General features: G+C 39.3%; 1 protein-coding gene across 1 annotated transcript; it reads right to left on the bottom strand.

The window, feature by feature from the left end:
- Positions 1 to 371: 371 nt before the first annotated feature.
- LOC139118069 (sulfotransferase 1C2-like) lies at positions 372 to 3,694 on the bottom strand. Its single transcript, XM_070681364.1, has 5 exons — positions 3,355 to 3,694; positions 2,942 to 3,065; positions 2,178 to 2,272; positions 758 to 929; positions 372 to 481 (listed from the first exon to the last, which is right to left on the bottom strand). The coding sequence occupies exons 1-5, from the start codon at positions 3,679 to 3,681 to the stop codon at positions 372 to 374; spliced, it is 828 nt and encodes a 275-aa protein (XP_070537465.1). The 5' UTR covers positions 3,682 to 3,694.
- Between the last annotated feature and the right edge of the window lie 8,759 nt (positions 3,695 to 12,453).

The following is a 12,453-nucleotide window of genomic DNA, read 5'->3' as shown; positions in this document are numbered from 1 at the left end:
AATTGTCAATCTCGTCCAGCGACACTATCATTCATGTAAAATGTATTTAAAACATTAATGACAGACCTCCGGGAACAGTTTCTTTTATGATACGGTCCAATATAGACATCAAATCAGGTTCAATAATCATTATCATTCAAGGTTTATTTCAGTGTAATTCAAACAACCAGGCCTGTTATCAAGGCATGCCATTACCCGATTTGATTGACTTCAAACCAGATATATGAAGTTGCACGCAAAAAACTGTTACACAACTCATCGACGCTAGATTGTGAGGCGAGTTTCAGGATGACGTCACAAGCCGAAATAGCAGAGGCGTCTGGTGTCTTCCTAACAACATGATTCGTTGGTATTTTTTCATGAAATCGACTTCAGAACTTGTACTTCAAGTCTTCATAACCTTTGATGTTTTCGGCGTAATGTTTATCGAAAATCTCGTTTTGGGCCACAGTGAACGTGTTCTTCCAATCGCCGGATACACCTGAAGGGAAAAAGGGTATATATAATGATAAACATATTTATTTCTTTTCTGCTTGATGTACGTTCAGCGATACGTTTAAAGCTCTTTGATTGTATCACGCTTCGTTGGTTAAGCACTAAAAAGAAGGGAGAAAGTGACTTGCGACAAAGTTTTCAATTTGCTGACGTATTTTGCAAGACTGCATCATTTAGGGATAGGCTGCTTTTAGTAGGGTGTGTCAGGTTGTAGAGAAAGCGCAAGCGTGCATATATATGGGTTTTCTTGCCCTAATAGTACCTTTTCTCTGCCAGGCACCCTCCGGTCGGAGCATCACGTCTCGTCCTTTAATTGTTTTGTTAGCCTCTTTCATGTAATCGAAGCTCGTGACACGAACCACTTCATCAATCTGTCCCTCAGTCAGCGTTTTGCCCATGAATTCGGCGATTCTTTTGACGGCGCCTTTATGATTCTGAAAATGAAAAAAATGCTTACAAGAACAATAGCATTCTCGTTCCAAATATTTGCTTGGTCAGTGGTATGTAAACTACTATCTCGCTTTCCCTCTCTCTGTTTCTCTCTCTCTTTCCCTCTCTCTGTTTCATTTACTTATCTCAGTGCAATGATGCGAATTAGCTGTGAGTATGGTTTTTAACTTTCTTAGAAATCTGATGAAACTTTGGATTTCGCTAGATCACCCGACCTTCCTTGTCAATGTTGGTCTCTAAGTGTCTGGCGAAACAAATTACCGCACAAGGGGACTTAATTGTCTCCTCTCCGTGAAGGGGTTATCGTTGATCGATCGAACACTTATGACCGACTTCTCCGTAATAGACCGATTATCCCTAAAACGTTGCAAACACCTTTTTCCCGAGATCAGTACGTATCATAGGACTTTGGGCACGAACATGGTTTATCACAGGACAAACAATATATTAATGAGTGTGTTGTTCAACCTCTAGTCATATTACCTATACTTATATGAACACTTGTTCCAAGCCGTTGATGATTGAAATGAGGTATGCAAAACGAAATTTGGTACGTTTCAGGAGTGGGGGTTTAGCTATGTATATAAGTTTATAACATGGATCATACTTAGTACAACCATACTGACTAAGTGTTACGGTCACGTTATAAGAGACATATATGCATGATAGTCAATCAGATGTTTTTTTGAAATTTTTGTTTTCAAAAACCTACAGCTCTTTGAACTACCAACACACAGTTTCAGCAATCTCTCGCGTACTAGGAAGAGTAAAATCATATTTGCATGGTCGGATTTTCGCACCACAAACCTGGGCAGGCGGAAAAGTTATGTTTGCTGTGCGTGTTTAGCATACCCATAGCCCTGTACGTGCACTCACAATATATCAAAATTCAAAGCTTCCCATTAATATGTATTCCTTTGTTCTATCTCAGGTTACTAATGGCAATTGTTTTTGTTAATAAACAAAAACGATGCAGATTTCGACATCCGCGTTACTGCTTAAAAATTGAGTTTGAGAAGAGCTTTGTCGAGCAATCTATCACACTCTAAGTATACCGGATGAAAAAAAACAAGAATAAATGAAACAATCTAGAATAATATGAATAAATACTATATCGATGATTGGTACTCTTGGCTCTGAGATATTATTGAATTTTGTCGACGTACATCCAACTAGACTTGAATGCATAATTTTATATTGGATTCACAGGATTCTGTCTGCATCACTCTCACCATTTTCATGTCTTCGTATTGCATCCACAGCACCCAAGGTTCATTCTTGTACTTGGCCCATGCCTTGGTAAAGTGACAATAATCACCGTACACTGCTGTGGATGTGCAAAGGGAATATGTTAATGAATATGATGTAGAGGGCGTTCTCCTTTGTATAGATTTTACTCAACCTCATTGTGGTAGTCGTCTGAGATTCCACACAGCGAAAATGTCCATTTCGCATGAATCTCTGATCCAGGGATATTCATGTAATTGACTGTATGCATAGGTCCGCCTTCGACGCAAATGTTTTAGCAAATTTTTCCATGTTTATGGCCTGAAATGAGATTGCCAATAAATATGGTTTCCACTTAAAATGTAAGTTTTTAGTCAAGACCCCGGCTGACTGATTCCTGGCATGATGACATATGAATTGTTCACGGTAGTGCTTTTTCTACCAGTACACTGGGCCACACACAATATCCTGTGCAAATGACAGGTGTTGCCCAAGGCTCAATACCCATACACCAAATTCTTCGATCTTTTTTGTTTTATCCAGCCGTTTTCTTTGTTAATTTAAGAAAGGGGTTGTCGTTATGTGTCCTATGCTAGATTCACGAGGTCAAATTGCATTGTGGAGATAGTAAATTTGTCCAGTTTTATTTTAATATTTACTGAGAACAAGTCCATCTGAAGATGGGGTTTTTGACGATTGTTTTTAACATTCTTATAATTTCACATCTGTCAACAGGTAGTCAGTTGAGTCGTCGATCGCGTAAACTTACTGTGTCCTCTCATGTACTGTTCGAAGATCTCGTCCCACGAGATTGGCTTCAAAAATCGAACCGACGCATGCCAGCTACGCAGGGAAGCGAGGCAGTCCTTCGGGTTTCGGTTCACTATGACTGTCTGCGGAAGACAATTTTGAGAAATTTCACGACATAAAAAAAATGAGCGAGTTAAATATGGCAGATGGCTAACAGGTTGAGGCAAAGAAGACTTTCATTCGGACGAGAGGGCAAATGCACCGATAATGCGATGATCTTTGGCTAATAAACTACTGCCGACAGAACATACACTTAGATGAGCGAAAAGAGAGACTTAGTCTTTAGTGGATCCGGGCACTTCCTACCTCAAACGCATGCAGAACTATTTCTATTCGACAGTTTTGTGTAAGAAACAAGTAACTAAATCCTACTTTTGGCTTCTTCGTAAACAGCTGAGTCGGAGAAAACTCCGGCAAAAGATGAGTCGGCATCCTTCTTGGGGAGGGAGCATTGTTGAAATAGGTCAGGATGTTCGATGGTATACCAACAATACCGTCTTCCACCAGATCAGGATGGGTCGATGGACCAAGCTCTAGCATGGGCATTTTTTCCATCAGTGATCTTTCCTTCAGTATGTCCAGGTTATCAATGTGCTGAATGGCATCAACGATTTCCATAGTCCAATTCGTCCCTGGGAAATTTACAAAACAAATCAAGGCATACTGTAAAGTTACCCTAACATAAGCAAGCGATGCCATCAATGTCTATTAGAAAAGCTTCACATGATCAATACTAATACATGTAAATCTTCGCTGTTTAACACGCTCTGAGTTGATTCCAATGTGTCGCTAACACATACAAGAACACAGTATAATATCATCATCGGAAAGTCGTATATATATATTTAACATAATATATATATATATATATATATATATATATATATATAATTATATATATATATATATATATATATATATATATTTTATATATATAAAGTATATAATAATAATATATATATATATATATATATATGTAAATATATATATATATATATATATATATCCCATGTATTTTTCTCTGTTTCGCGTCTTCGTATACGAGTGGTTTTGACTCGAAGTTGTGCGGCTCCGCTAAAAACACGAGTATACGATGACGTAAAACAGAGAAAATTCCATGGGATTATGTATTTATTATATGAACAGTCTTCTTACTTTCCATTTGATGTGGATGGATCAAAATTATTGTCACAGATATCAAATATTTTCCCATTTTTTATTTCCCGGGATTGTTTTCATTTAAAGATTAAAACATTTCATCGACCAGGAATTTTGCAAATGACATACTGGCTACTTTCATTCAAAAATCCGATTAAGTTAAAATTTTGATACGCCGAATACCATCTTTACCAATCAGATATACGGATTCGATCACGTGAACTTGTCTATCATTTCTTGAGCTGTCCCGACGCCAAAGCAAGTCGGTCATCGGCAGGCAGTAAGGTTTCACCTCGCTAGCGACTATAAAAGCCACAGTAATCAGTTATTTGGAATATTTTCAAATATGTTTATGAAGTAAATGCAACGACAAGATAGAAAGAAGTAGTTCTTATGTTAGGAAGTGACGTGGCTTTACAAATATCACAAGCTTACGATCTTGGCGAGCCCGAAATGTTCCGTTCGATGACAACCAGTTTGCACACTGCATGCCTGTGGTCACAACACTGCCGTGTCGCCGGTCTCCGCCGTTTATCATCGCGTCAATCCCCATCCCGGTCGTCAATGTTTACGTCTTACGGACCTTGATGTTTGCAGTGACACATATCTCGCCCGAAGATACCTTCAAATTTCCGTCATTTGACGGAAACTTTGTTTTGTTGTCGCGACTTTCGATAATATATGCACAGCGCTGCAGAGTTCACGCTGCAGCTGAAAGCTGATGTCTTCGCTAGCCCTACGATGCTGGTTCGATTCTGATCGATAATTTACGGAATTCTTTATGTGACGAGGGAAAATCATCGTCGTTGGTCGAATGGATTTTTGATTTGCGTCATCTATCGCTTTTCTGAAGGCATGCGGCATTTATTTGTTCAGTTGAAATAACGTTGAGGTGCAGCTTTCGGGTTTATCGCCACGAACGACGTCCGCATTGAGCCGTACATTACTAAGCTAATCGAGCGACGGATTACTGTTTGCACACCTTTGACATTGGCTCTTTAGAGCTCCGGCGCACTGTTCGTTTATTGGGAATGGCTAAAGCTTTGGCGACTCGAAATTTGGATGGATACGCCTTCCATCACCTTTTATCGTGAGATAATATGCTATCGATATATATATATATATATATATATATATATATATATATATATATATATATATATATATATATATATATATATATATATATATATATATATATATATATATATATATATATATATATATATCCCTCACATGTCGGAGACAAGTCTGGGATACTGTCAAGTCATCGTCATCTTTGATATCTAAAAAAACTGGTAACCCCTTTGTTCACTGCATGAAATGAACTCGCTGCAAGCTTTCCTTTGCACACATTGCTGCCTATAAACTTGATGCAAACTAACCGGCTTTCGGAAACGTCACCACGAATACGTCACCATCTCTGATCTCAAAATTCTTCACGTTCGTCTCGATGTTCTTCCTTTCCATGATGGCTGGCAGGGCATAGCCGGGTCTGAAGAAGTAGGTCTTCTTCCTGGCGACGGGATATCCTTCTTCCCCCATCTTGTTATGCCTTTGCACAACCTACTGGGTCTTGCTACGTTTCTCTGACACAAATGCTGAATCCGTTAGGACAGCTCACATTATCTGTATTAGAAGGTCACGGCCGTTATTGGTCAGGACGTTGTGACGGGATCAACCGGTCGCCAAGTAAATCAGGTCGCCAAATCCTTTCCCCGGGTCTATTGCTGGAGATACCTTCCATCCCATTGACATTTCTATATAAAGTTTATTGAACTGGGCTATACTAGAAGATTGTAAGGTTAAGCTTACGTCTAAGGGTATACCTTACAATGGCGATAGCTGCAAATACTTATATTCAGTAGTCGCTGCACAGTATCACCCGGTTTTTTTTAATTGCAATTGAAAATTTTCAAGATCCTGTTATAATTGAATTGTGGTACTTCATCAACAGCTTCCCTTTTCTGCAAAAGCTGTAAGACAAACAAGAAAATATTAATCGTTGTTCAAATGTTCAGCGCTGTTTCAAAAGAATGTTTTCAGACAAAACTCAAAATTCCAGATTTTATTCCAATTTGAACAAAGCTGTTCAAGGTAACCCATTGCTGTCAAAGCAGTTTGACGATCGAGTTGAGCAGATACTAAAAATTCAATGTACTGTTGACTGGTCAGTCAACAGTACACTGCCAAATATGTTATAATTTTACTGTTATATTATTTGGTAAATATATTTACGAACGCTCATCAATTTTAAGACGGTCACTGTTAAGACACTCACAGCCGATATCAGTGAATGTGCAAGTTAATGCGAATTATGTTCAAAATCTCCCAGACTCATGTATTTTCATAACACGATTGGAACTAATTTGTGATAATTGGATTATGAAATTTTTCACATTTCTCAAAAGTGTTAGGTGCCTTATGGCTGAATGTTGCAATATTACAAATTACTCATAAAAACAAGTGTTTAACTTTAAAAGAAAAGTAGATGAGGTTACATTTGCAGATTCAATCGGCATTACTTCACCATCCAATTATCCAAAATTAGTTCTAATCGTGTTGTATGTAAAACACCGCTAGCCGCTACATCTTGAAACTGGCCGGTCGCTTGCCCCCAGCTATCCGCAGTAGCATTTGCGCAAGCGTTATCGAGCTTACTGCGGTCGGAAGTCTTGGACAATGACCATCTGACTGAACACTTTATCGTCATTTTTATGTAGAATACAGTTGTTATTTCAGTGTTTTGTATATTAGCAATTGCTTGGTGACTTTCAGCCTGGCAATGAATTTCACATGCACAGTTTGTGTTGACAAGTCGCGTCGTGGTAATAATTTTTAAACACACGAAAAGAAATGTCAGATTTATAGTTACTTTGTGTTTGTGAATGTGTGCAAATACAATACACAACGTCTAACTGCACACTTAGAACCATGTTGGCACTTCTAAATCTCTGAACTCCAGGACTGTTCTTTTCCAGGTAACTTTGAGAGTTGTTTGGCCCACTTTAATAATCTTATTTTTTTACATATTTAGTGTTCAACAGAGGTGAATGATGGTACATATATCAATCTAGATGTAGCAGATTAGAAGTCAGTGCATGTTTGACCTTAACCGGGGTCACTGCAGTATCACGTGATGAGTATTTACTGATCAAAGCTTGCTTACAGATCTTTCAATCACGGAACAAATACAAACGGTTACATTTCGTAAATCCGATCTCCAACTCGCGTGATTCAACTTGACTTTTTAATAAGCAACTAAAGTAGTGTTTAGGCTAATACCTGACGGTGAAATCATTCGCACTAAGTATAATAGTTTTCATTGGAAGATCACAATGAAACATTTCTGATTAGGAGCAGGACTGGCTTTTCCCTGCTCTGAACTTAGAGATGATTTGACCTCGTCTTTCTGGAGCTCTCCTCTAATTTTAAAATTTACATTCGGTTTGTCTGGCGTGTCTCAATCTGCATCTATAGCTCTATCTAGCTTAATTACACCGTTATACGTGCGTATCTCGACTTTTGCTGTAAAAATCAGCAAAGGAAAAGTGCAGTTCTTGCAGGTGAAATAGAATAATGTAGCCATGAGAACATAACCAATCGACGGGTTGTTTCATGTGAGCGTGTTCCGTGACATGACGGATTTTGTCATTCGATCAATCAACAACCTCCCATGATGGATGGGGGTGTGATCTCAATATTTTCGACATGTCAATGCATATCTCAACAGTTAAGACACTGATTGAACCAAATATGATTGATATGTCACCTTTCACACGAGTTCATACTCATGCAATGTCAGAAGTATGCTTTGCCTCAACAATATACAAGCTTTCTCTGTCATGTCAATGTTGGTGCAAAAAGAAGTCTGCGTGACTGCTTCACAATAGTTTCCAAAGAGAAAAACAAGATACAATAATCCCTGTGCAAAATGTGTATTTTATACCAATTGATTAAGTTTCATCATAATTTACCGATTTAACCGTGATGAAAGTTCAGAAGCCGAGTTAACGTCCAGAGAACTATAGAAGTAAGTCTCGCAAGCGCTCCCTATCATACTAGGGTATGATTGTTCTTTCGTATCAGGCAGTCTATCCCCTTTGAGCAGTGGAGAACTCGAGCCCTGTTCAACAAACACCGTACCTGTAACATGTCGAACACTTAAAACAGACCTAACCCATCAATTTTCTTTCATTGTCGTATGCCTCGACACGTCTGACCCTCAACACATTCAAACGTGTCACACACAAACAAAGGAGTAAATGGAAAATGTGAAAAAATCTAAATCTGTGTCGCCGTGAAAACAAAACACGTGATGTAAAAGTATTGAGTGCTTTAAAATACCACGCACTATGAATAGATGTAGACTATATATAGTATGTAACGAGCTTGCTGCGGATCCGTAGCCCTACCACTCCCTTTTCTAGATGTGCACTCCCTCAACGCAATCAGCAAAGGGAGTGGTAGGGCTACGGATCCGCAGCAAGGAACGAGCGAGCCGTGATAGTCACAATGCTGAACCGCTTGAAACAATGACCCCAATCTCTGAATCGTCCCCCTCCCCCTCCCCGTGATATCACGATCTACACAATGCAATGGTTGGTTACCAGAATATGAACGTGTGTGTGGGTCGTTTTGTACGGATGTACCAGGGTGCACTGCTCATGCCTTTTGAGTTTATCAAACTTTGCGAGTATGTAGCTTATCACCGTGGTAAAATCAAACGCAAACAAGCCGTGTGTTACTTCTGGATAGCGCTTTGAAGCTTTTAGTTCGGTGAGCGTGACCGTTGTCCTTTGACTCATTGACTTCGAGACGTATCGAGTAGCAGAGAGGAGGCTGCACACAGTACAGAAATATGTCTTTGAATGTGTGAAAAAGTTCCGTGACAGATTTTCAGTACAGGATCGATAAATCAATATAAAAACTTTCACGACTAAACGGTAAAGTTGTGGAATCCCAATCAGCGTACACAGCGCATGCGCCTGCCGGCACATACTTCCCCGTTGCAGTGAAGAGAGAAAAAGCAGTGCTATGAAACCTGACCACATTTTCGTGTACGTAAACGGTCATTGTCCTGGTCCTATTTTGTCAACAAAGAGAAATCTTGTCAATCACAACGAATATGATCGGTTCTAAAAACATCTTCTGGAAGAACTGATATTCCATGAAGTCATGGTTACTGTCGGGGTTGACGGAATATCTGTACACAACCGAATCTTTTTGTCGTAGCACCTGAAAAACACCTAGCCCCATCTTCATCACGGAAATAGTCAGCCCTTCATAAGACGCCCTAACATCAGCTCTGTGAAACAACTGGACCCCCTAGGATTATGTTGATTCATGAATTGCTTTATGTGGGTACAACGTTTTCAAGCCTCGCCTTTCAGTCTATACGTAGCCGGGGTGGTGAATTTGGTGATATATAATTGTGCATTTATACTTTATAGACATGTATGATTTTTGTGCAAGTGCCAGCGATATTAGTCAGATAGATTGCTTGTGTTGGTTTTTGTTTGTTGTTGGTGGCGTTCCGGTGAAATTGCCCCTCCCTGATCTGGTAACACAACTATGACACTCTCAAATGTGAATGTTTGACATATCTTCCCAGTAGACGCACCTATAAACAAGCATCAAGCTTTTAGCTATATGGCTAGGTAGTTACATATTAGGCAGTGAGCAAAAAAGACCATAGCAAGTGTGAGTTTAGTCACTGAATGTTCACTGCATGACAATGAAAACTGATACTGGAGATCAAACCAATCCGTGAACGGTCACAGTCACGTGATTAGCAAGAGAAGAGTGATATCAAATAAGATAGAAAACATTCTTTTGTGACAAATCAGGGTAAGGTTTTGCTATTACTCACCACCTTCTTGAACCTTGTCACATCGTCAGCTTGATAAAATCACTGCAGCTCTCTTTTTACATACTTTAAATCCACCTTATGGATCGGTAGCGCCTTCCATGCTGAGTGTCTTCCTTAATCTTAGCCTCAGAGAATCATCAGTATGTCTTGAACAAAGCTATCTTTCAGCAACGGAACTGTCCGACTATCGTGTTGGATACAGAAACTTTACATGTTGCGCATGCTCCAGATCATAGAAATAGAACTTAGATTGTATAAAATAAGTAGAATTGCTTTGATTCTTGTTTCGGTAACAAACATGTGTTCACTTAGGGCCGACAGGTGTCAGTCAAACCCTGGAAATGACGTCCATATTGCTGATATAACGCATTTTAAAAAATAGCTAAAACGTTACAGAGCCGTTCCCTCCCTCACGGTTGTTGAAAATTTGACAGCCCCTCATTGGCGGAGGTCCGTCCCTTATCACTCTTTGATAAATGAATATATGAGAGGCAGAAATCAGTTTGAACTTCAAGTTTATGATCTGAAGCCACGTGCTGTAATCAGCCAATGGAATGTGCCCTTCAACATCATTTTTATATCGGTACGAACTCTCGAAGTGGGCACATTTTGGAACATGCCTTAACCGTGACGGCTATGTTATACATCAACGTCCTGGTTGGATGAGGTAACAGATCAGGGGAAAGCAACAAGTTTTGTCAATTTGTTTTCTCATTATGAGTAGCCATGCTTTAAGAAATTACATTCTAATCTAAATTCTCACTATTAGCACGGTAGCATTTGTGTATGACGCATCTCTGTGGTAGTGTTTCACAGAGCACCGACATGTCGACTCCTTCGATTTGATGCATTAACGTTGGAGGTGTGTACTCTTTCCTTTTACGAGAAGAGAGCATCTTTCTATTCTAATTGAGTTTATGGTACCATGACAAGTAAGTATGTCTTTGTTCATGTATGATGAAGCGAACTGCTCTTTCAGTAACCAAGCCTTCTTAGATGACCTCGAAAGAGGGACATGCTTTGCAGAAACTTCAATCTCCGCTACTGTTTACTTGAATAACGTTGTCTGCGTATTTAGGTTAGGGAAGGTCGCTGCAGGAACGCATACAGTCCTGGTACCAATCAACTTCGAAAGGAATTGATTCTATTTTGTCTTTAATATTTTCATTTCAGGTAGAATGTGCCTCGGGGACAGATATTTGGACTTTCAAACTGTTACAATACGTTTTAGTTCTACCATTTGTGAGGACTCATTTTGAAGTTCATGGAATAAATAAAGTTTTCACCTTCTTGTGTTGTTTGAAAACTAAAAAAAATATTTTGGTGGCCATTTTTGATTTCCAGTGTTGGTAAATTTTGGGTAATTTGTTTCTGCAGCACCAAATTTTGCTCAGTGACCCCCAAATTTTCATCCTTGATATCGAAAGAGAATGATTTTAAAGTTTCCTTGAGGAAAGTTCGGGTAAAAGTTTTGAGTCTTTCACTATCAAGGCGCCAACTACCTTAACATCACCTTTCGGTGTAAAGAAAGCCTTTCCAACAAAGTAGACCTTTGTCTTTGTTCAAAGCAGACGCCATACTTCTTTCAGCAAACAAATGGGTTAGATACCGATTGATAGCGCCGAAAACGTGTCCATTATGTAGACCTAAATCAATCTGTGACTTGAAAATTCATTTGATTTAATGATGATGCATTGGAATTTATTTTGATACTTGTCCCTAACTCCTAAAATCATCATAATTTGGAGTTCATTCACTGGTGGTAAAATCACAGTACAGTCACGTCAATATATTATGACTTTCTTCGCGGATGCAGTTTTCGAATCATGCAGACGTTTTCAGGTGAAATAACATTTTAAAACACGTACGGTGATTCATCCCCGAAAATTTTGTTCCATTAATTCGACGGGAGATTACAAACAGTGCCCACAGCTCTGTATATTATGCTCGGCTGTTGAGCCACTTCTTAAAAGTTATCAACCAAATTGTAAAGTGGGTTAACCTTCAAATATAAACATGTCCTGATGGATTGGCAGAAACGTCCCTTTAAACTGGTTTACTCTGATAACGTCGTTTGTGTAAACAAGACACATTGGCACAGACTCGCGGACGGGCCAGGTACGAATAAACTTTGAAAAATAGTTGAATTTACATTGATTTTACTTTGTCCATTTCGCACACGGATTGGTTGCAATAGGTCTACATCACACCATATACAACTTTTATCTAATTTGATTCTCACCGGGCGTTAGCGCTGCCGAGGCAGAAATCTGCAAAAACATGGAAGAAGGCGACATGAAGACGCCTTGGAAAATGACGTATTTTTTGGAGCCTGACCTTCTGATGCCTGCTATAATGGAGGAAAACCAGATCCGAAATTCTCTGAAGGGTTTTGAAGTCAGGGATGATGACGTGTTCCTCGTGACATACCCAAAGGCCGG

This window comes from Ptychodera flava, chromosome 19, assembly GCF_041260155.1.
Source record: "Ptychodera flava strain L36383 chromosome 19, AS_Pfla_20210202, whole genome shotgun sequence".
NCBI lineage: Eukaryota > Metazoa > Hemichordata > Enteropneusta > Ptychoderidae > Ptychodera > Ptychodera flava.
The sequence above is the reverse complement of the archived record's forward strand: the minus strand, read 5'-3'. Positions and strand labels throughout refer to the sequence as shown.

Bases quoted from the DNA above. Each gene is read 5' to 3' on its own strand.
- LOC139118069 (XM_070681364.1), bottom strand. From the start codon at position 3,681: ATGGCATCGCTTGCTTATGTTAGGGTAACTTTACAGTATGCCTTGATT. The intron at 3,066-3,354 runs GTAGGATTTAGT...TGTCTTCCGCAG, and splicing joins TGTTTACGAAGAAGCCAAAA to ACAGTCATAGTGAACCGAAA. The intron at 930-2,177 runs GTGAGAGTGATG...TTTCATTTTCAG, and splicing joins AATACGAAGACATGAAAATG to AATCATAAAGGCGCCGTCAA.